A 24,192-nucleotide genomic window follows, 5' to 3' on the forward strand; every position below is an offset into this window, starting at 1 on the left:
ATAGTTTTGATTGATCAGAGATATATTGATGTCTGTAATTCATTGTAGTTTGTTTTTTTTTGTTGTTTTTTTTTAAGGTGGGAAAAGAACTAAATGAAACAAAAAAGGCTCTCTCTGTTTTTACCATTCACGAAATAAATAATGTGGCAGTTCGAAGAGAATCTGCTGGAAAAAAAAAAAAAAAAAAGAGGGGGGGGAAGGTGGGGGGGGGGGGAGGAGAATTTTTTTTTCATTTTTTTTTTTCAGTCTTTGCTTTAAATTTTTTTTTTAATATATAGTATGGATACTTCATGTCATCTTTATCATTATCCCAATCTTTCACTTGTGAACATAGTTCTGTTATTTCTGTGTCTCCATTATCATTTTGCTTGCCCTAAATTATATTTTGCTGTCCCCTTTACTTTTCAAGTATTAACATATTTTCATTTATAAAGAATGGACTTATTTGTTTATTTTTGTTCAGTTATTTTATTCCATGTTATTAATGTTTTACCTGAGCCTAGGGTAGGCACTCAAGGCCTGACCAATACTTTGTGTTTATGCAAAGATTAGGCAGTGTAGATGTAGTGTAGTGTATATGGATAAATCTGCATGCTTTGAAACCACCTTAAAACTTAAACTGTCCCACAAAACAAAGTGTTTAGGATCTGAGTGTGCCAGTACTTATTGTGTGTGTGTTTTGTGTTTATTTGATGCTGTATGTATCACATTATCTATCAGTGTGATTTATCATCTTAAAATTGATGTCAGTTGTCAGTTTTTAATTATTCTTCTTTTTTCTTATAATAATCATTTTGTACTGATTAATTTTTTTTTAAGTCTTCTCACATTCCATCTCATGATAAAGCAATGTAAATAAATCATATGTTTTACGCAGTGTGCATCAGCATATTATTTAAGTCTTTCTTCTTTTTTTTTTATGATTGTTCAGTGTAGACATTCATGTTCTTAATTGTTAACAAAGGGTGTTCACTTGGTATTCAGTCATAGAGATTTTCCATACATTCCATTATTTTAACCATCCATATGGAGGATGAATAATTAATGAAATTGATATTATGTATATGTACAGTTTTCATGTGTTGAAAAAAATCATCTAATTTTGCTGTGTTAACGTAAATGAAACCTCCTTTTTGCAGTTGGCAAAAATTGACTCGCACTGTTGATGTGAATAGCACTGCTAAGTGGAGGGCTTCTGTTAGAGTGTGTCAGAGAATGGGGAAGGCACAGAGGTTAAAATCTGTGAATTTTAAAGCTGAACTTTGTCATGTTGTGAATTATTTGATGATGGAACTGTGTTGATGTTCTTTGCACTGTTTGTCAGTGAGGTATTTATGCACCATTCAGACTGCATCTTTGCTGCAGTGGGACCAAGGCACAAGTGGTTCTCACTGCGTCAGGTGAAGGAGTTTGACAGGGTCTGTAGCCTGAGGGTTTAGAATGGCTGGGAACTTCTCCAGAGAGTGTGTGCTTTAGGTTTGTGCAGGCTCTGATATCTACAAGATTCCCAGTAAATAAATGTGGACCTTTTGTTAGATGTGGGGTCCAAACTATTGATTCATGAATAGTTTTGTAACAAATGTGTTTTCACTAATGAATGAATACAAAAATAGAAGAAATAAAATAAAAACAAGTAAAATTGCCAACAGATTGAGATTTGAGGTAGATAAGTAAATATAAATACAATAAATAGTATGGGTAAAATTTAAGGAAATGTGAGTATTAAAAAAAAAAATCAAAATTATTGCAAGTAAAATGAGAAGAAATAATAATGAAATGAAAAGCAACATAGGTAGTAAAAGGTAAGGAATAAACAAGTAGTTTTATTTCGACAATGTCCATTTTCATGGCAAAATGGTGGTACTACTTCAAAGCCACACCACCAGTTGAAAAGAGGAACTGTTATGTGTGGATGTCTTTTAACCTCCATACCATTTTATATGATATGATGTATAAAACCTGGTTTCTCTTTTCTTGTGAAATCCTTTATCATTAAATTTTGATATAGGATGGTATGCAAAACACCTGGTTTGTGTTTTTTAAATTATTTAAGATAGAAAGGGAGTGTGTAATTCACTCATTCCTATCTTGTATCATTTAATATAGGATGAGACCTGAGAAACCTGGTATTTCATAAATTATTTTAAATAGAAAGGGAGAGTGAAACCCAGTCGTTCCTGTGATCATGTTCGTTTGTCATTGCCTGTACTGCTTTTCCGTCCGACGTGAGATTTTTATTGGGTGCAGGTAAGGCAACGTAACAGTGACCACCTATCTTTCCCCCCTACTTATACATAAAAACATATCTCAGCCGAAATCTGATGTGAAGTTTCTACCTCCCTGTTTCCCCCTGTCTCTGTTACTGTGATTGGTTTACTTTTGATCTGTGTCATAGGTGTCCATGGTCTGTCCACATGTTTATCAAAAATGTATGTGTTGATGCTGATTTTATATCACATTGTTTTGAATTTGGTTAGTGTGTGATGTCTCAGCCAAATCCCAGTGATGGTCGAATGAATAGGTTGAAATTTCTTCTTTCTGTTAAAGACTCTGGGTGAAAGTATATGACAATGCATGCATCATTACAACCTTATGATAATGGTGCACAAATGTACTGATCTTTAGCATTATATATTAGTGTCATGATTGTAGGACTGTTTTTTTGTTTTTTGTTTTTTTGTTGTTTTGTTTGTTTTTGTTGTTGTTGTTGGGTTTTTTTGTTGTTGTTTTTTTCCAGTAAGGTGTGTCTAGGTATGACCTAATGGTTGTGGTTTCTTTCATGTCTAGAAACACACTTCACAAGGTGAAAGGTTCCATTATGAATTTTGGAAAACCTGATAGTCATGAAAAGACAGGTTGACATTTTTCTTCTGCCACAAGGCATGAAGTGGTGGCTGGGTACTAGTCATTCAGATAAGACTGATATTCTGCTAGCTTGTGTGCAGCATACTAACCTGCAGTAACACTAGAGCTATCCCAGGCTAAAATCTTAGACAAATTTGCATGCTTTGGTAAACAGACACAGACTCGTATATATATAAGTCAGTCACATCATTCTTTGATTGCTTGTTTTCTTTTGGAAGTTGTTGTGATCGATTGAAATATGGTTGTAAATGTGATGCCCAAAATACAGTGAAAAATGGTTGTAAATGGTTATAAATGTGAAACCCAAAATATGTATGATTTTGTCTTCAGATATAAATAATTAATGTTAACCTCTACAGTCATAAGTAGTGGTCAAAGTGAAAACTGCAGTTATGTTGTTCTGTTAGGAAAAGGAAGGAAAGTCTTTTGGTAGTGGAATGAAGAGATGAAGGCCCAAATCCTGTCATTGTAACTGGCCACACTCTCTCAAGTTTAGAATTCATATTAGGATTTATTCCTTTGAATTTCTTTTATTATTTTGCAAATAGAATTTGTATGTTCTGATATTGATAAATTATACAATATTAAACTTTTGTTGATTAGACACTTCCTGTTTTATAGCGTTCTGTGAAACTGGTCTTACAAGATGAAGAAAGAGAAAATGAAATAGTGTTTTGTGGCAGTCTGTCTCATGGTTTTGTCTGTGCAGCTGGGGAACATGACATGTTTAAATGTTCATCCAACTCTTGTTTTGTGTGTTGAGAAAAGATCTGCGCATGGTAGAGCTAAATGGTTTGTGTGTTGATAAGATACTTTATTTTTCAAGATATGTCTAGGATAAGCTGGATCAGACTTACCATTTTGTTTCAGGGGAAAATACTCTATATCTAGGACCCATACATTTAGCATTACTCTGTTTTGGGGGCAGGCCCAAGGAAGTTGTAGAATTCTTGAGACTTCTTAGACATAAAGACATCAGGAGAAATTAGTTTGTTTCATTGCTCCAAACATTTGAATATTACTGCCATCCAGACTGATTAACGTGAGGCAGATCAAATGAAAACGTGAAAAGGCTAAAAATATTTTTTATGTCACCAACCATTCCCTTGGTTAATGTGTCTTCGTCATTTTCCCAATGTGTTTGTGTTCTTTTGTGTATATTTTGCATATTGATGTCAGCACACAGTACATATAAACATGTGAAAGGAGAGCGCAGCAGTTTGTGTTGCTTTTGCAATATTTTGCACTTTATGAAAATGATTGTCGTTATTGTTCACCTCCCTGTTTTTTCCCCATAATTCTTTTGAAAATCAAAAATCAGTTTATTCCTTGCTCAAGAGCCGATTTTTGATAGATCTTGTTGCTCTTGTGATTGTCATAATTTGAAATTCAGTGTAGTTTGAGCAGCACCTAGACTTTTGTTCAAATTTGATGGCATTGGTAAGTGCATTTTGAGGCTGCTATTTGTTTTGTATTCTGAAGTATAGAAAATGAAATGGGTTAACAGATGCATAAAGTTAGCATGTGATATGACACCTAATGTGCATGCCGGAAATCAGTTTTAGCCATGTTAGACAAGGACATTAATTCTTTACTTAAAGCATGTACAAGTTCACCTCAGAAGCCAAGATTGATCTGACAGGGCGACTGTGTCAAAATAGAATGAAAAAAAGTATCACCATATATAAATGTGATGAAAGAGGTGAGAGAGTTTTGTTTTGTTTCATTCTGGTACAGCTGTCAGTGTATTCATTCATTCACTGTCGAATGCATGGTATGTGAATCAGGGTACACTTTGATGATATGTGCTTATTCTCTTGTTGTAAGCAAACAATTCTGTGTTAGCTGAAGTGATAGTAAATGTCTCAGCACCAAGTGCACTTTCACTTTACTGTCATTCAGTGCACTGCAGGAAAAGTTTGAGCAAGGATTAAGAAGTGTTGAAGGTTTAGGTGATGGCTGGAAAGCTGCCCGGAGCATGGAGGATGATTCACACTGCTTACAGAAGGAAAATTACCGTGATCTAAATCCTGCAGTTTCTTGGCAGGAAGAATGGTTTGTGTTACTCAGAGTGGAAAATAATCAAAATTGTAGCAGCTTTGATGTGCTTTAAAGCGAGTCAAAAGAATACAGACCACACGTATACAAGCAGAGCACTTCGAGTTGACTGAACAGAATTATGATGTATACTGTAGTCTTCTATGTCGTCTTTATGAAAATTTTGGGGGGAAAGTGCCTCCAGAAATACAATTTCTGTCTGAGATTTTACTTGTATTTTAAAGATGCTAGGTCATCTTCTTCTTTTTTTTCTTTTTTTTCCAAGGAAAGAAAGGAGTGGATTTGAACATAAAAGACATCACAAACCATTCTGTTTTATTCTGCAATGCAGAGTCTGACTGAAATATTTTTGGATAGTTACTTAATTTAGCCATAATGTCATTCTGTAACTTCAGCTGGTGTTAAAATGCATCCTTGAGTGTTATTATGGCTGTAATGTATCTTTCTAAAACTTGTCAGATATGTCATTTTGGTTTCTGTCAAAAATCATCAGTTTCCTTCAATACAAAAGGGTATTTGGGGGAAATTGTTTTCCATATCCATTGTATCAGCTCAGGTTTTGTTACACATTTTCATCTGGTTTGTGATGAAGGTTAACAATGTTTGTTGTTTGAAGAAGGCATGATTCATATGTGTTCAAGTATAACAATGTTCTGTTTTAGTCTATTTTCACAACATATCACAGGATTGATTCACCAGGTTAAAATGTTGATGTACTTTGTTCATTCCAGTTTGTTTGTCTTTTCTTCTTTCTTTCTTTTCACCACTACTAGTAGTGTGTGAAATATTTAAAGGTGTGATTGTTTAGCATATGTGTATGTATACACTTGTATCTGTCTTAAACACTGTGTTGCATGAAATAAATGTTGATAATCAGATCCTGTTCATAACTTGCTTTGTGAGCAGTTTATCAACAGTTTTGCATAAAAAGTCTTTCTGGTTGATTCGTCAAATATTCCTCTGTTTACAATTTTGATATTCTTTTGCAGCTTTTTCAACAAGAAAGAAATCAAGTCCATTTTATCAATATTGGACTTTGAGAACTGCCTGTTGGAGAAAGAATACTCACATACACACACACATAGACTCACTCATGTTAACCCTTTCAGTGTCAAGCCTATTTTATGGTCAGTGACAAGTATTTGCCAAGGGATGGTTTGGTTATGAAGGGTAATAATAAACAAAATATATATAGCAGGCAAACTTAAGCATTTATTACCTCCACTTTTCTGAAAGGAAAAGGAAGACGCTATCCAGTTACAACAATTTCACAAGAATTTAATGATTTGTGATAGAATTCCTACAATGTGTGCACATATAGAAAAATTTCTGTCCTTGGGGTACTCTCTCGCATACCAGCAGGGGACGGAAAATTCTGTCCAGGAATATTCAAGGGGTTAAAAATCATGATTCTTGTCTTTACCACATCCAACACCCTATGATACACTCACATGCACACAAAACAAACATTTAAAAGCACATACACAGAGATAACTTTCAAGTTAAAACTCCATGTAACCTAATTATCTTATATTGTCTGTGCTTCCTCTGTTACCCACTGTCTCACTGTGTACAATAATTCACACACAGACACACATGCACGTTAAATGTGGTACTGTTTTAAACACACCACATCTTTCAGATTAGAGGAGGTAACATGAGCCCCGACAGCTGAAGGTGAAGGGTCAGAAAGCAAAGGTCATTGGCCATTCAAACCACATACACTGAGCAACAAGATAAAACCCATGCACACTGCACTCCTTCACACACACAATAAAAAGAAATCAGTGTACAGTCTCTTCCAGTTTGTGGCCTCTAGCAACTGGACATACTTCCCCATAGTGCAGCTGTATACAAGTGCTTTGGAATAAGCATGAAAGTAATGCCACTGAAATGGTGCTGATATTAGGCCAGATGAAAAAGAAAATAATACCTCAATAGCACAAACATGTCTCCTCATGCGCTCATTCAAACCAACCAATGCTTTTATTTCAAAACCTTTACTACACTGTCAAAAACGACACGAAAGATTTTCATCACAGAAAGGCAGAATATAAAATGTTATCTGTTTACTACTGAGACTCTTCTCTCAAAATACAAAAACACCCACACAAATCATTCTAAATGCACCAGTAAATGAGTATGGTCACAGATATTGCTAATCTCTTAAAAACAGTGCTCAACTAATATACAGCAAAACACTGCTAACAGCGTTGTAAACATGCTAGATGCCAGTAACAACAAAAAAATAAAAAACACACTCCAAAAAAAAGTACTAACTTCAGATTATAATTGTATATGAGATAAATCAATATGAATGTGCCAACAAATTGCAAAAGTGAAATGGAAAAAAAGTTTTTGAAAAAAAGATCACAAGAAAACAATGAAAAACATTTTTCAAAAACTACATTTCATCAATGCCTGTCCCATAAATCACTTGCATAGAATGGGCATGGCTTTCTTTTGTCTGTCTCTTTCAAAATGAACGTTCTCCAAGGCAAAAATAAAATGCCTTGGATGGAAAGTGAACAGCAGCTGGGGAAACTCACTCTAACAGTCCACTCTGCCACTAAAAACAAGCACAGGAAGCAAACTTGTGCACCAAAAATGGCTGTAAAACGGGTAATTTTAATTATCTTTTCATCCACTCTGCCATTTAAACAAGAATGGGAAGCTAACCAATGCATTAAAAAATGACTTTATAATGGTCATTTAAATCTCTTGGTCACAACTTTTTGATTTACATTCTAGTTGTTTTGTTTTTGTAACAGCCACATTAGTATTTTGAAAAAGATAGGAAAGCCTAGCCATTCCAACTTGTGCGTCAGTGAACTAAGTTACTGTACATCTAACTGGAGATAGACCAAGACTAGCTGAAGACGATCAAGAAGTAATGCATCAGGTCAGCTAATAACCCAATTAACGCGTCATCCACAGGACAGAAGCTTTGAAACAGGCACTCGTATTATGCAACAAGACTATCACTTTCTGTCTCTCATACACAACTTCTTTTGACATACCCTCATCTCTTTGTATTAAATCTTAAACATTAATCTTTTTTTCTGTTACATAAAAACATAAGTCTCCTTTTCACTTTTTTTTGTGTTACTTTCTGTTCTTTAGTTCATACTTTGACTTTCTGTTTTTTCTCTTTTCTTATTTCCTTTTTTTTTCTTCTTTTTTTTGTATCATTTGCAAAAGTACCTTGATGCAACACAATCATGTGAAAATTACACAGAACAACAATGGGACCAAAACAACATATCACAGTTTCATAAACAAAACAAAGAAAAACACAGCACCTCATATTGTGAAAGAAGCCAAAAGCACTGAAGCAAAATCATAAATATGATACAAACAAAAGTGAAAAATAAGCAAGAATCAAATCACGCCTGATAAACCCCCCTGATAGTGATTCAGTCAATTTTCTTTTTGTTCAAAACATCATCCAGATGAGTGTGAGAGAGAGATCAGCTCATCCAGTGATCGCCTAGATAACATCTATGTTTTAAATACATCAATGTGGACTGTATGCAGCTTCAAGCGGTCTGATATGCTTATCTACTTTGTAACTTCAGAATCAATAACTTACAAGTTGATTTAATCTTACACAATTTGTTTTTAATCTTGAACTTTATTCTGATTATGCTCTTTTACGATGTCAGATTCTCGATATCATTTTTAACAACCCGGTAGGGAAACAGTAAACAAATGAAAACCAACAATAGTTGATGGAATATACAAAAGAAATAATAACTCAGAAGTGACTCAAAACAAAAAAGAAAGAGGCTAGAATTCAAAGGGAAAGAAAGCATAGATGGGGCAGAAAATGAATGGACGGGCTGGGGAGGAGTGAGAAGTAGCCTGGCACTGCAGATGGAATACTGATGAGATAGAAGTTGGTGCCAGCTACTCTCCTTTCCTGAAACCAGCATGGTGGTAGAAGTGTGAAGAGACTGAATGCCAGCAAGTTCCTGAACCCGGCACTGGTAATGGCTCTCCTCCCTAAACTGGCAAGATGGTACCAAGGTGAAGAGAGTGAATGCCAGCTATTTCTTGAAACTAGCAAGTCTGGCACTGGATGGAGGATGCAGACAGGCCATCAGTGTGATGATTGTGGGCTGGGGGGTCAATACAGCAGGTTGCTGATGACAGCACTGGTGAAGTCCTGGGTGCTGTGGTGGCCTCCCATGTCTTTTGTTTTCACCTGATAATGCACACACACACAGATACTTACATGTTTGTTTGTGAACACCTGAACATTTGAAACACATACACCGACCTGACAAAGAGAATTAATGAGAGAGAACAACAGTAAAACTGCCAAAGCGCACACACCACAACACCTACACACACACAACACACATACATGCTGACACACAACAAACACAAACATACACCAAATGCACATACACAACACACACACACAACAACAAACACCATATGTCACCCATGACACCCCCACACCACACCCCACACAAAGAACCCATGAGTTCACTGTGTCCGCCGGTCGATTGTGATCGCGCCTTAATATGAGCTTGATCGCCCAGTCGGGCCAAGTAGTTTTGTGACCTGTTGTGATTCATCATCGGACACAAAATGAGAGTGCCAAAGAATCGATAGACAGAAAATACGATGAAACTTAGCCGTATGCAGAGTACAGGAGCAGGAGTCAAGATGGCTGCCGGAAAATGAGGGCGCTAGTCAGGGATGCAAAGGGGAGGTAACTTACTTCGGGAGGTTATCAGTCGTAGCTACTTTCGTTTTCTCCGCATAAGCGGGTAGTAGTTTGCACAGGACAAGAATCAGACCCCTGCCAGAGTCTGCGCTAGTGGGTCACGGTTAAGTATGTGTAATTAAACTCACCTTTTCTGCCTTGATGACCCTAAGGATGGCATCCTGGATGAGTCTAGCGTAGTACTCCAGGTGAATGTGGGTCAGCATGTTGGTGGCAGTGAGTAACGTGGCTGTGGGATTAGCAATGTTCTTCCCCACTGCCTCCACAAAGGCATGACGCGCCCCCTGGATCAGTCAGTCAGGGAACATTTCATCAAAACACATTTTGCTTCCACATCTTCTTTTGCTTTCTTGACCTGCAACTCACATTCTCTCGTTTGTACATGTTGGCTTTTATGTGTATGACTGTTTGCCTTTACCAGGGAGTCCGGTATGCATGCTGGGTATGTTCTTGTTTCCATAAACCATCAAACATTGCATACTTGATCATCTGCAACTGTATGGGAGCTCGGGCACTAGCAGATCTGCACATATGTTGACCTGGGAATCCAGTGCTCTAACCATTCAGCTACTGTACCTGTCATTCCGTGATCTAAATAACATATATACCAACTTACCTTTAAACAAACAAAAAAAAGGACAGCAAAACGTAAGTCACACTCCTGCGTTATTCAGCAAAAAAATATGAACCCCTGCACTCGTTTGTCACTTTGCAAAAACAGAGACTAACGTCGAAGGCATGAGCTGGCCAAAGGCCGAATAAAAATTCAACCTCTTTAACTCGAGTCCACACAGTTCTCAGTCTGCAAAGTTAACTACTTTGCCCCAGCAATTTTTTAACTTTAACTCCTTTAACAACAACATGCCTGACTCGAGAACAAATACAAAAAGCAAAGTTGAAAACAGCTGTCAAACAAAATTAAACATATCCCAATGTTATAAACTTGCTTAATTTCAACTGTAAATTTGTACTACCATTTTAGTAGATTGCAGAAACTGAAAGCAGACTTTGGAACGACATACACACACACACAACTGTATTGTATCGTCTTGTAATGAACTGGTATTGCATGGTATTACTTTTTGTCACAACAGATTTCCCTGTGTGAAATTCACTTGCTCATGCAGGAGAAAGCACGTTGCCACAGTGCAGCACCACCCTTTTTTTCTACCTGCAAATGTATTTGTTTTACTATCAAAGTATGGAATTTTGCCATGGACAGCCCTTATGTTGCTGCAAGGTTTTTTTTACATGCGCTGCTAAGTGCAACGACCATCACAACTGTTTCCCCCTTGCACCCACCTGCTCAAAGACAGCCACATCCTGACTGTAGCTTTCCCCAGGCACCACCCCAGCACCACCCACCAGCCCTGCTGCCAGGTTGTCCACAATGTTGCCGTAGAGGTTGGGCATCACCATCACGTCAAACTGGTGGGGGTTGGACACCAGCTGAAACACCAAGTACCATCATGTGTTTGGTTTGTGTGTGTGTGTTTTGTTGTTTTATTTGTCACCTTATCTGTTTTTTATTTGTCACCTTATCTGTTATCAAGTAACTGCTAACTAAGCACCTTCCTGACAATCATTAAATAAACAAGTCATTCTTGAACACTGTGGTAGGGTTAGGTCACTTGCTGGTATGCATAAACATCGACCTGGAAAAAACCCTTTCAACGTGGACCCATCAATTATTTCCAAGCAGTCTCCATCAGAGACTTTGAGGAATGAAATTTTGGCATATTAACCACTTTATACATTACATACAGAACTCAACACTTATTTCTCATCCTGGATACATACCTGCATACAGCAGTTGTCAATAATAACATTCTCATATTTGATCTTGGGGTACATCTTGGACACTTCTTTACAGCACTCAAGGAACAAACCATCTCCTAATTTCCTGTAAGAAAAAAAAAGATAAAGTAAATGTAACAGCAATGAAAATGATGGTATTTCCTATTTCAAACTCTCTGATCTTCATCTCTAAATGTATATAAACGTGTGGTTGTGTGTGTGTGTGTGTGTGTGCATGTGTGTGTGCACACATGCCGCGTTTTTCTCTCTGAGCATGCTTGCTCATGTGCGCATGCATGCCTGTATGCAACGCCCATTCTACCACAATAACATGTGTGCATGCATGCATGTGTCTGTAAGCACACACACCCTAAATAGCACAAATGGGGTTTTTTTCCAAACATCTTTAAAACCTCAGTAATGCAACAAACACAAAACATTTTTTCTGACAGAAAAACAAACAGAAAGTCACAAAAAACTCCCTCAAACCAGCAACAAAACAGCTCTCCCCAACTCACATCGTCATAATGTGGCCTTGTGCATGGAACTTTTTCAATCAGGACCCCCACCCCCCATCCCAAAAAGAAACCCAAAACCTCCCCCAGAAACAGCTCTCCCCAACTTGCATAATGTTGGCTTTGTGCATGGAGTTTTTTCAATTAAAAAAAAAGTCTCCCAACAAAGAACTCCCTAAAACTAGCAGCAACACAGTTCTTTACAACTTACATAATGTTGGCCTTGTGCATGGAGCTTTTTTAATTCCCCAACTCCTCAACAACAACACAAATCCCTCAAAATAGCAGCAACACAGCTCTATACAACTCACATAATGTTGGCCTTGTGCAAGGAGCTTTTTCAGTCCCCCATCTAAAAACCTCCCTCAAAATAGTAGCAACACAGCTCTCCACCATTTACATAATGTTGGCCTTGTGCAGAGTTGCCAACCCATGTCAAGTGTTTGTAGAACAATCAGGAAATTTGGTAGGAACATTTTGAATTTGGTAGGAACACTCAGACTCCGAATCACATCAGCAAACATACATTCTATCTACAATGCATACAAACACTGGGCCTACATGCAACATGGTGTAACTGCTACCATTAAGCTGATTGGTCAACTCAATGCTGTTTCAATGTAAACATGCACGCGATTAGCTGAGCATCATTACGTGAAACCAAGGTAGTGACCACCCTCTGGCCTAGTGATCTAGAGCATCTGGGTAATATTATGACAGGAAAGCATGTGGCCATGCTATGCAGTCAAAAATAAACTCATCGGAACTATTTTGATGTTGACATAGCGCTGGAACAAACTGTGATCAAGTGTAACAAAATACAGTGAAATCTTAACAGTTGGCATCTCTGCTTGTGCAAATCACTTTTTCAATCAGATAAAAATATATGTATATATATAAAACCACCCAAAACTCCACAACACACCAGCAGCATGCCAGCCTCTCCACAACTCACATGATGTTGGCCTTGTGCACAGCAGTCACCTTCTCCCGGTTGTGACGCATGGCATAGTCAAAAGCAAACTTGGCGATGCGCATGGATTTGGCGCGCGTGATGATTTTGAGGCTCTCCACCACGCCCTCCACACTCTTGTGCTCCAAGGCGCTGTACTCGCCCTCAGTCTGCTCGCGGATGATGACAAAGTCCAGGTTGTTGTGGCGGGTGTGGAACCCAGGCAGACTCTTCACCAACACTACATTGGCAAACAAGTCCAGCTCTCGTCTGAAATTAATATTGCTATCATTATTATCGTAATTGTCATTACCCATCAAGAAGCACATTAGACTATGAAGATATGCGGACCATCAGTTAAAGAAATTAACGCTGGTATGGCCACATAACAAGATCCAATGGCCTTCGCTAAAACAATCCTCCAAGAAACTACTGAGGGAGAGAAATAGAGTGGAAGGGGAAAACAAACAAAAAAAAACAAACCAAAATCCGACAGACTGACAACATGGCAAAATGGACAGGAAAACCATCTGCAGACTCAGGCTTTGAGACACTCAACAAACCTGGCGGAATCTGGTGAACAGTTCTGTGCAGCACCACAATTACTCTTCACAGTTATGGGAGAGGAAGAAGAAGAAAAAGAATTATTATTATTACTATAATAACACAGTTAACACAGCTGACCACATGAGCCATAACTGAACTGAAAATACTGTCAGCATCAATCCCTTAGTACCTGGAAGAAACAACTAAAAAAATAAAAAAATAAAAAAAAAATAAATGAAATAAAAAAAAACCCACCTGGAAAAGAAATTCTGGCACAAGCACAGTTGTATTCTGCTCTTATACCAATATACCCATCCACACTCCACTCATTCCCCCCCACACGCAAACACACAGACATTAACAATCAAACACCATCATCAACATCATACAAACCACACACCAGCCCACAGCCCACACATTCCCACCTCCTCACACACACAAGAACACCACTGCAACCAGACAGACACCATAGCGCTTCCCCTGCCCCATCACCTGAGCTTCATGTTCAGCGTGTTGAGGTCCCCATCCCTGGAGGAGGAGGGGGTGGTGAGGATGCCCTTCAGCCCCACCCCGTTCTTCTTGAATGACTCCACCACGGACTGCAGTTTGGCACTGTGGGCTGGCTGAACCTCACTGACACACCACACACACACACAACAAAGGTCACACTGATCCTGATGGCTCTCATCATTGGGTTCTTCTTCTTCGTTCCTGGGCTGCAACTCCCAAACTCGTATGTACATGAGTGGACTTTTACATGCAAGAGCGTTTTTACCCCGCCATGTAAGCAGCCATGCTCCGTTTTCAAGAGTGTGCATGCTGGGTATGTTCTTGTTTCCATAACCCACCAAACGCTGACACGGATTACAGAATCTTTAACATGCATATTTGAACCTCTGTTTGCGTATACACATGAAGGGGGTTCAGGCACAAGCAGGTCTGCATGTTGACCTGCTAGATCAGAAAAATCTCCCCCCTTTACCCACCAAGCACCATTACTGAGATTCAAACCCAGGACCCTCAGATTGAAAGACCACTGCTTTAACCACTCGGCTATTGCGCCTGTCATTGGGTTAAAAAAAAAAAGCTGAAGGTCTGTTTGCCTTTCACAGCCATCACTGTGTTTAGGGCTCAGCAAAGGAAGGCTGGGCCCAGTCCTCTCCTTCCACTGGTTCAACTGTTTTAACCTTCCCCAGTGAAAGTCAGGTACCCGTTCAAAGTAAAGTGCCTTTCCCAAGGATCATGCCGAAAGGGGGCCTTGAACTCTGATCACTTGTGAGCACTGGATCAGAAATCCAATGCCTAATAAATACTGCTACAATGCCTCCCAGTAATTACCATTATCTTAATTGTCACATACACCCACAAGAAAGGGCACACAGATGTTGATAGGATCCAATGAGTGTTGGATCTACTGCATGTGTATGCACATGAAGGTGACTATGGTACTAGGTCTGTGCATATGGTGACCTGGCATATATCTTGTAACTCATATCCATCCTTACTAACCCACCAGGCACTACTTCAAACTCAGGACTTCAAATTCAAAGTCCATTATTCTGACCACTTGTCTTTTGCATCTTTCTGTACAGAATAATGATTTCAGGTATAACAGGTATATGTATTGTGGTGCTTTTAAAACTATTCATCAACTTCATGTCAGCCAAAACAGCCAACCACATCAATCCCACTTTTACCTAAGTTAGCCTACAACTACAAGGATAGCAACAAATAAGTGCAAAAAGAAAGAACAAAATAAAAGGCATTGTACTGTTCATATTGAACGTTGATGTCAAAGGTTTATTTTGTATTTAAAAATAAAATAATAATAATAAAAACCCCTCTTGCCTAAGTGACTGAACATCAAACTATCTTTTCTTCTTTTTTTTTCTAAAACTTCTGAATAAAGTAATGTCTAGTGGACAAACTGGTACAAAAACAGGAACATTTGCTCCTTCACAAAATCACACTCTAAAAAGCATTGAACAAAACCTGTGTTCCCATTATCCTAAATTTAAAAAAAAAAATTTTTTTAAATAAACATGAGGCAAAGCCTTTATGGCTCATGTGCGATTTCTTATCCAAAATCAAAGCAAAAATGAAACCCAAAAAGCTGTTTTTGAGCCAAATTTTGTGTTGACAAAGTACTTCCAGAGAAAATCAATATGTTCAAGTTCACCATGAACATACACATAAGCTTTCATGCATAAATATACACACACAGACAACGCATAGGCTCACAAGTGTGTGAACAAACACCTGAGCCAAAAAGACACAAATGCTATACCTGAGGAAGATTTCCTCAAAGTCCACCGGCACACGTGCAGCCTTGAAAACGTCCTGCACGCTGGACATGAGTTCGGGTCCCACCCCATCGCCTGGCACCAAGGTCACCTTGTTACGTCCTGGGTGTGTCACTGGCTCTGTCACTTGCTGTTAGGGACATGCAGCACACGATGACTTTCTGCTGTACAGAGAGAGTGAGAGAGAGAGTGTGTGTGTGTGAGGGTGGGTGGGTGCGTGCATGCGTGTGTGTGCATGTGTTTGTGTTTGTGCGTGTGTGTGTGTGTGTGTGTGTGTGTGTGTAGGTGAGTGTGTGGGGGGGTGTGGGGGTGGGTGTGAGTGTGGATAAGCGTATGTGCATGTGCGTGTGTGTGTGTGTGTTTACTCTAATATTTCAATATACACACATACAAATTTTCTAATTCCTCCAATCACACTTGTCCCAACTTTAGACCAGCATTCACAGTAGTAACAGTTAACAGAGAGACACTTACTGTCTGAAAAAGATACACAGAAGCAGATAGAGGGAGAAATGATTTACATCAAAAATCTGAAAAATAACTATCATTTTATTTAACTAACACTGCTCCTCTTTCTCTCACATAAATTCACACCCCACATAACAAAAAGATAACAAAAATACATCCAGTGGGTGCTATGTGTGTGCTTCCACTGATGATGCAAGGACACCATCTTCAAATTCCCAAAAGCATGGGGTAAAGTTTGGTCTACAAACAAGACAGGTCAAATCACGTTGACAGGTATCTGGGCATATTATAATGCAAATGTCCTTGGAAGATGCACTATACCGTATCTACTATCAAGGCACTAATAAAAACACTATTCCATCCATATGGCTGAGGTAGTGAACCACCTATAAATGACTTCAATGGAATCATCTGTCAGATTTGCAATATATTTCAAGCGGCTATAATGAGCACCAGTGAGTTTTAACTTGTGTGTCCCAAACTCAGCAAGCTGTATTCTACGTGAAATACCTCCACAAAATAATGAAAACTAGTTTTAGGGTTTTAGGGCTTGTCTCACTGACCTTAACACAACATACTTTTAATCTAGTGGCCATCACACTCTCAGCAAATGGCACTAAAACAGACTGTCCAAATTTATCAGGCTACTTTAAAAATTGAAACAAAACAAAAAGATCTTTATCATGGCTGCAACTACTCCTGGAATGTTGTGAGAAGAAGGAAAAAAAAAGAGAGAAAAAAAAAGGAAGAAAACCTACAAGAGCCATGTTGACATTTACAAATGTTGATGGCACTTGTTCAATCGCTCCATCCTGAGTGCTTGTGAAAGATACATCTAAAAAGAACTACAACTAGGATTTTGTAAACATAAGCTGTGAACAACACCTATGAATATAACCAAATTAAAAACACTGTCACAGAAAACAAGTCACCCAATAGGTGCACATCCAAAGGTCTGTGCTAATGACACATGCTTACCAACGCTTGCTGTGTAGTCTGACTGGTGTGAAACCCAGACTGCTGGTGGGAATTAACTATCTTAGGCTGAAACTGAAACAAAACACCAACACAACATGCAAAAAAAGCAACCATCAAATCCAAACAAAACTGGCCAAACAGATAACATAAAAGGATCAGAACACAGGTATTGTTTAAGGGGGAAAATTCTCATCACTAAAGAGAAAACAATGTTCTGATTATCTACCAAAAAAAAACACCTCAAAATAATCAGAGAGTAAATCTGTAATCATGGAAAGCTCAAATAACTCAGAAGTAATTTTTCCATCACACTGCTGTTTTCACAATTTTATCAGAGATTTATCTGACCATTACCCCCGAAAACGGAGTATGGCTGCCTACATGGCGGGGTAAAAACGGTCATACACGTAAAAGCCCACTCATGTGCATACGAGTGAACGTGGGAGTTGCAGCCCACGAACGCAGAAGAAGAAGAAGAAGAATCTGACCATAAAATTGTGTGTGTGTGTGTGTGTCTGTGTGTCTGTGTGAGTGCGTGTGTGTCATGGGGTGGGGGTCGGGGTGGAGGGGGGGTTTGGTTGAGTGTGTGCATGAGCGTGTGTGTAACAGAACTCAGAAAACAATAATTACCTTTTTCCCCTCGTTTTAACTGCTAATCTACTAATAATTAATTTCACACATTTATTAGAATATTCTTGCACCAAAACAATAATAACAATAATAAACTGCATGCCAAAAACTACTGGAAAATGAAGGACAAGAGGAAGCAAAAAGAAAGCAGCCAAAAAGTCTGAATGCTTATCCACCAACGCATCAGAACAAAAAAATAACTTGGATCAAAGAGAAAACTCACGTTATCTATATTTTTCATGTACCCTGGTTTAGCGTTTTTACGTTTGCTCTGGGCCATTACATGTCTAGCCAATTCTCCTGCAACCTTTCCAAAAGGTTCATTTTTTCTATCTGCTATATTGTTGGGTGCTTTGGTTTCTTCTGTTTCACAATTGAGAAGCACTGTCTCATCTGGCTCTTCTTCTTCTTCTTCTTTCCTTTTAGTAGATCTTGTTGTGAGCACTGTCTCACCTGGCTTTTGTTCTTCTTTCCCATTAGGACATCTTGGTGTGACATAAATTCTCTCCTGTGAAATTCAAATTCCATGTAGTGAAAGAATAATAAACAAGACACATACATATGTTCAATAAAGTCGGTGTCCACTTTTAAATTGATCATATAATTCAACTGAAAGTAAACTTCTCAACTGTCTATAAATTAAACAACTGTTCAAGTTTACTGGCAAAAAAAGAAAAACAATTTAAATTTCATAGATTAATGAGGTGGAGTCTTGCTGGGTGGTGTGAGATGAATAGGGGTGGAAGGAAAGTTCAATTCCATTAATACATTAACCAAAGAAAAAGCTTTTATAAAACACAATTATTAAAGTGATAACATTCCAAGCAGCATGTGGCACAGTCAACTGTTAAGGCAAACCATATAGTTGGTGTAATCTGCCAATCGTTCGATCACCTCACAGAAAAGACTTTCACAAAATTATACGAGAGCCTGGTTCGACCACTTCTGCAGTATGGACAAACTTCTGGGCCACATCAAGGACAAACCCTTCCCAGAGAGACAGAGGATTTTAAGATTGCCGAGTTTGTATTGCATTTCTCTTTGTGAAATTTGGGCTGCTCTCCCCAGGGACAGCGCGTTGCTACGCTGAGAGGGCCACCCATTTTTTTGTATTTTTCCTGCATGCAGTTTTATTTCTTTGTCCAATCGAAGTGGATTTTTCTACAGAATTTTGCCAGGGACAACCCTTTTGTCGCCGTGGGTTCTTTTACGTACGCCAAGTGTGTGCTGCACATGGGACCTCGGTTTATCATCTCATCTGAATGACTAGCATCCAGACCACCACCTAAGGTCTAGTGGAGGGGGAGAAAATATTGGCAACTTTACCGTGATTCGAACCAGTGGGCTCTGATTCTCTCGCTTTCTAGGCGGACGTGTTACCTCTAGGCCATCACTCCACAGACGACAATAGGGAGACCTGATCGAAGTGTATAAATACCTCGATGAGCACTACAACACTGAGAGACCACAGTTTCAGCTATATGACACACTGAACCTTCGAGAAGAAGCAGATGAAGCTGTCAATGAACAGGTTTCACCTCAACGTCTGGGGAAACTTTTTCTCTCAGAGGGTCAGTGGAAACTTCTTCTCTCAGAGGGTCAGTCGCCGCTTTCAAATGACGCCTTGACAGCCATTGGAAGGACCTGCCAACTATGTACGACCCCCAGTGCACTCAATAGACCTCGGGGAACTGCTCGCAACACACGCAAAGTCAATCCTCAGATTGGGATGTGAGCAAGGCCTAAACCACGAAGATGTCAAGTCATTCTACAATTAAACATATTAAAACGCATTCAATACAACACTGAGTTTTCAATTCATTGGTACAGAAAATATCTGCTTGAAAATATTAAAACATAAACACGCAAACAACATAAACTAACACCAATAACACCACCACCACCACCAAGAACATAAACTAATAAATCTAAGTATCTAAATAAATAAAGGTTTGAAAATAAACAAAAGCTGAAGACAAAGTTTGAAGAGGGAAACTACGAAGAAATGAATTTGGACCTCGCCGAAGCAGACAGGGGCGAACTTCTCTCCAACAAGTCAGTTGAAGAAACCTGGAAAACCATCAAGGATGAGATCCAGAAAGCTGTATATAAGCACATCCCAACAGTGATGATATCAGGAAGAACTACCCAGAAATGGATGGACCCGAAAACACTGAGCACTGTTCGAAACAAACACAGACTCTTCAGGAAATGGAAAAAATCACGAGACCCTCGAGCCGAGCAGGAATACCGTCACGCAAATAACCATGCCAGAAGAGCGTGCCACAAAGCGAAGAGAGGTAGAGAGGAAAAGGTGGCAGCCAACGCAAAGAAAAACAGCAAAGTCTTTTGGTCATATGTCAAGTCAAAAACCAAATGCAGGTCAGGCATTGCAGATCTGAAAAATGCTGATGGAAAAAAATCGACAACAGACAAAGAAAAGGCAGACGTTCTAAACGAATTTTTTCAAAGAGTCTTCACCCAGGAAGAAAAGGAGAACCTACCACCACCTCCCAAGTACAGCATTCAGGAAATACTGCAAGAGGTAAACATCACTGAAGCAGATGTGAGAAAGGAACTTCAAAATCTGAAAACAAACAAGGCACATGGACCCGACGGAATCCACCCCATGGTGTTGGTGAAGGCAGCAGGGTCTCTAGCACGCCCAATAGCACATCTATTCCGCCTCACTCTGGATCGTGGGGAAATTCCTAAAGATTGGAAAGAACCACAGTCACTCCTATCTACAAGAGGAAAGGAAGCAGACAGCAGCCAGAAAACTACCAACCTGTCAGCCTGACCTGTATCCTGTGCAAGGTAATGGAAACGCTCCTGAGGGCACAAATAATGAATCACCTACAGCGCAATGAACTACTCTGTGAAGAGCAACATGGATTCGTTCAGGGGAAATCTTGCGTGACCAATCTACTGGAAGCTCTCGATGACTGGACCAGGCTGACAGACTCCGGCAGCAGCATTGACATCGTGTATAAGGATTTCCAAAAAGCCTTTGACACTGTATCGCACTGTCATCTGCTGAAGAAAGTTGAAGCCCATGGAGTAAAAGGCCCAATACTCAACTGGATATTAGCCTCCCTTGGTGACAGAAAGCAACGAGTCAGAATCAATGGAAATTTCTCAGACGAAGTAGCAGTCACAAGCAGTATCCCTCAAGGCAGTGTACTAGGACCAATCCTGTTTGTCATCTACATCAACGATCTACCGAAACATGTACAAAACACCGTCAAACTGTTTGCAGATGACACAAAAATCTATGCCGCTAGTGACAACCAGGAATCAACCGCATCTCTTCAACAGGACCTAGACAGCCTCCAGAAATGGTCAAACGACTGGCTTCTGAGATTCCACCCACAGAAATGCAAAGTGATGAAAATCGGCACACGAAAATCAATAGCATCGTACTATATGAAGCATGTAGATGCTGAAACCAGAACCATCAGTGAAATACCCTTGGCAGAAAATGAGGTGGAAGCGGACCTTGGTGTTCAAGTTGATAATGACCTCAAATTTAAACAGCATGTGGAAGGTGTCACAGCAAGAGCGAACAGTGTAATTGGCATCATCCACAGAACCTTCGAGTTCTTAGACTGCAAGCTCTTCATCCAGCTTTACAAAACAATAGCGAGGCCTATCCTCGAGTATGCACAAACTGTGTGGCAACCTGGACACAAGACATTATGCAAACAGCTTGAGGATGTGCAGCGCCGAGCCACAAAGCTGATCTCCTCGATCAGTGAGCTACCTTACTCGGAAAGACTAGAGCGACTCGGCCTGCCTAGCCTGGAACACAGATGACTCAGAGGGGATATGATAGACACCTAGTACTTCAAGTATGTCCACGGACTCCACAGAACTGAAAAACCAAAACTTGAATCAGGCACCAGAGGAAACGTGAAGAAACTGTTCTCACACCACACCCATTGTGACACCAGGAAACACTTCTTCAGTGAAAGGGTCACCAAGACGTGGAACAGTCTCCCAGACGAAGTGGTCCTGGCACCGTCGGTGAATGCCTTCAAGAACAGACCGGATGTCTACTGGAAGAACAAGCCAGACAAGTACAATCCGTCTTGCCAATAAGCCACGCATGGAAAGTTTAGTATGTACAACTGATGACCCACACGGAGCGATGAACAGGTCTTCTGTTCAAGACCTAAAACTTAGTACAGTTCAAGTTCAAGTAGTCAATTCCATCAATTTCGTACTTGCTTACAACTTCATTCTAGTTATCGAGTTTGTCAATTCATTCGAAACTCACCGAGCTCGTAAACCAAAATATATACCCATGAAGAAACTAAAACAACGAGAAAACAACAACTTGAACAAGAGAACAACCGAACTTTGAACACCTTCAACACTCGCATTTTGGTGCTGCTGGTCCAAACAAATTGCGCTAACTGAACAAAGGTTTTTATATTCTCTCTCTTAGCTTACATTTTCCGCACACCCACTTACGGTATTTAATGCCCTTGGAGTTGGTAAACTTTTGCCCAACTTCAGCAGCAACACCCGGGACAACCTCAAGGTTGATGCCATCTTGCCAGTTTTAACGTCATATACAGGGCGCAAACCCTACATTGATCATTTGATCTCCACCCCGAATAGGATCAATCAAGTTTTTAAATCAAACTTTACCGTAAAAAAATAAAATAGATTTTTGGTGTCGTGAAATAATTTGTAAATGCAATGAATTATTTAAAGGAGCACAAATAAAAATTGCGGTAAATTATTTTTGTAAGACCTCCCTGACCGCAGCAGACGACAATTTTCGTTCTCTTTGTATTTGGCGCCTGTTATTTTGTTTCTTGTCGAGTTTTGACAAAAAAAATTAAATGACGGGGAACCTTTTTTTTTCGCGCGCCCGGGCGCGCGCGCGCGCGCGTGTGTGTGTGTGTGTGCATGATAGAGAGAGAGAGAGAGAGAGAGATTGCATAATGTGTCATGAGTGTGTGTGTGTGTGAGAGAGAGCAGAGCATGTCATCGAGCATATGTTTACATACAATTCATTAATCATATGCTGCTGTGAATTGGTTTTCTTTCTTCAGGTTAATGTCTTTTCACTTTGAATGGAATTAGACATATGATAGGGAAGGATTGATTAGAACAGTGCTATCAACATCATGTAAATTGCAATATAATTATAACACAAATTAACTCTTTTTTTCGTAATCAGTGCTACAACATCTGTAGGTCAAATTACAGAAACACACCAATGGATTATGTAACGGGCATCCAGCAGTCCAGTGTGTGCGTGTGTGTGTGTGTGCGTGTGTGTGTGTGTGTGTGTGATCCTTCATTCTTTTGTTTACGTCTATCCACAATCATTATTTTAGGCGAAAATGCCCCATGAACACTGTGTAAGTGTGTGTGAATGTCTGCACATGTACGTTTGGGCTTATGTTTTTGTGTGTGTGTGTGTGTGTGTGTGGAAGCTCGCACCAACATAGTACAGTTTAGGCAGATGGGTATGTGTTGTCATTCAATAGTTTTGTGATTGAAAAGAAAATTTCAAGTATAGCAAATGGTACTCCAAGTGGCTTTCTGGCTGCTCTGGCAACTGCCACTTTGTGCACTATTTTGCAGTGGTATTCTAATTTGGGGAATAAGGCATTTCTTCAGCTCTTGTTTCTGTATCATGTGTCATAAAGTTCATCAACAACCCACTGGCTGCTATGACAGTGATACACATGGTCATGTTGATGTCACTGATGACCTCATCAAAAGAAAGGAAAGAAAGAGTGAAGGCACACACACACACACACACACACACACACACACACACACACATTACATATGCACTATGACAGAATAACTTTCATCACAGATTTACTGGCTTCCTCAGCTGCCATCAAACAAGATTTAAGCACAACTGTAATAAATACCAAATTTATTAAATCAAATACCCAATAAGCAAAATGTACACACATTAATCTGGCACACTACCACAAAAAAGGTGTGTAAAAAATCTTCTTTTTTCTACCCCCAATGGAAACAAAACAATAACTAAATATTTTCTAACTGAAACCTATTAAGCCTAACATAACCTATTAAACATATACGTTACGCTGACAAAGCAAAATATTGACACTTGTAAAGCAAAACATCATTCCTTTACTTGTTTAAAAAAAACCCAGATCAACAGAAAAAAAAGGAAAGAAAAAAAAATAGAATGAAAACAGACCCAGGCTAAACAGGGTCCAAACAAGGCTAGAAGCATTGACATATTACACAGAAAATAAACATGCTAACATTTCCCCCTTCAAAGGACACAGGATGTCGCTCAATACTTGCTGACTGCTTCCCTTCAGCTTGCACATTGAT

The 24,192-nt window shown here is 39.3% G+C and overlaps 1 protein-coding gene across 3 annotated transcripts; it reads right to left on the reverse strand.

The window, feature by feature from the left end:
• Positions 1–6,907: 6,907 nt before the first annotated feature.
• LOC143275833 (isocitrate dehydrogenase [NAD] subunit beta, mitochondrial-like) lies at positions 6,908–22,413 on the reverse strand. Of its 3 annotated transcripts, none has more exons than XM_076580123.1 (10): positions 22,327–22,394; positions 18,304–18,358; positions 17,221–17,292; positions 15,759–15,904; positions 13,964–14,104; positions 12,929–13,195; positions 11,462–11,564; positions 10,964–11,110; positions 9,790–9,945; positions 6,908–9,130 (listed from the first exon to the last, which is right to left on the reverse strand). In XM_076580123.1, the coding sequence occupies exons 2-10, from the start codon at positions 18,346–18,348 to the stop codon at positions 9,053–9,055; spliced, it is 1,155 nt and encodes a 384-aa protein (XP_076436238.1). In that variant the 5' UTR covers positions 18,349–18,358; positions 22,327–22,394; the 3' UTR covers positions 6,908–9,052. The 3 variants fall into 3 exon arrangements, with proteins under 3 accessions (XP_076436238.1, XP_076436236.1, XP_076436237.1); XM_076580121.1 differs by lacking the exon at positions 22,327–22,394 and adding an exon at positions 21,782–21,807; XM_076580122.1 differs by lacking the exon at positions 18,304–18,358 and having other exon boundaries at positions 22,327–22,413.
• Between the last annotated feature and the right edge of the window lie 1,779 nt (positions 22,414–24,192).

This window comes from Babylonia areolata, chromosome 31 (genome assembly GCF_041734735.1).
Source record: "Babylonia areolata isolate BAREFJ2019XMU chromosome 31, ASM4173473v1, whole genome shotgun sequence".
NCBI lineage: Eukaryota > Metazoa > Mollusca > Gastropoda > Neogastropoda > Buccinidae > Babylonia > Babylonia areolata.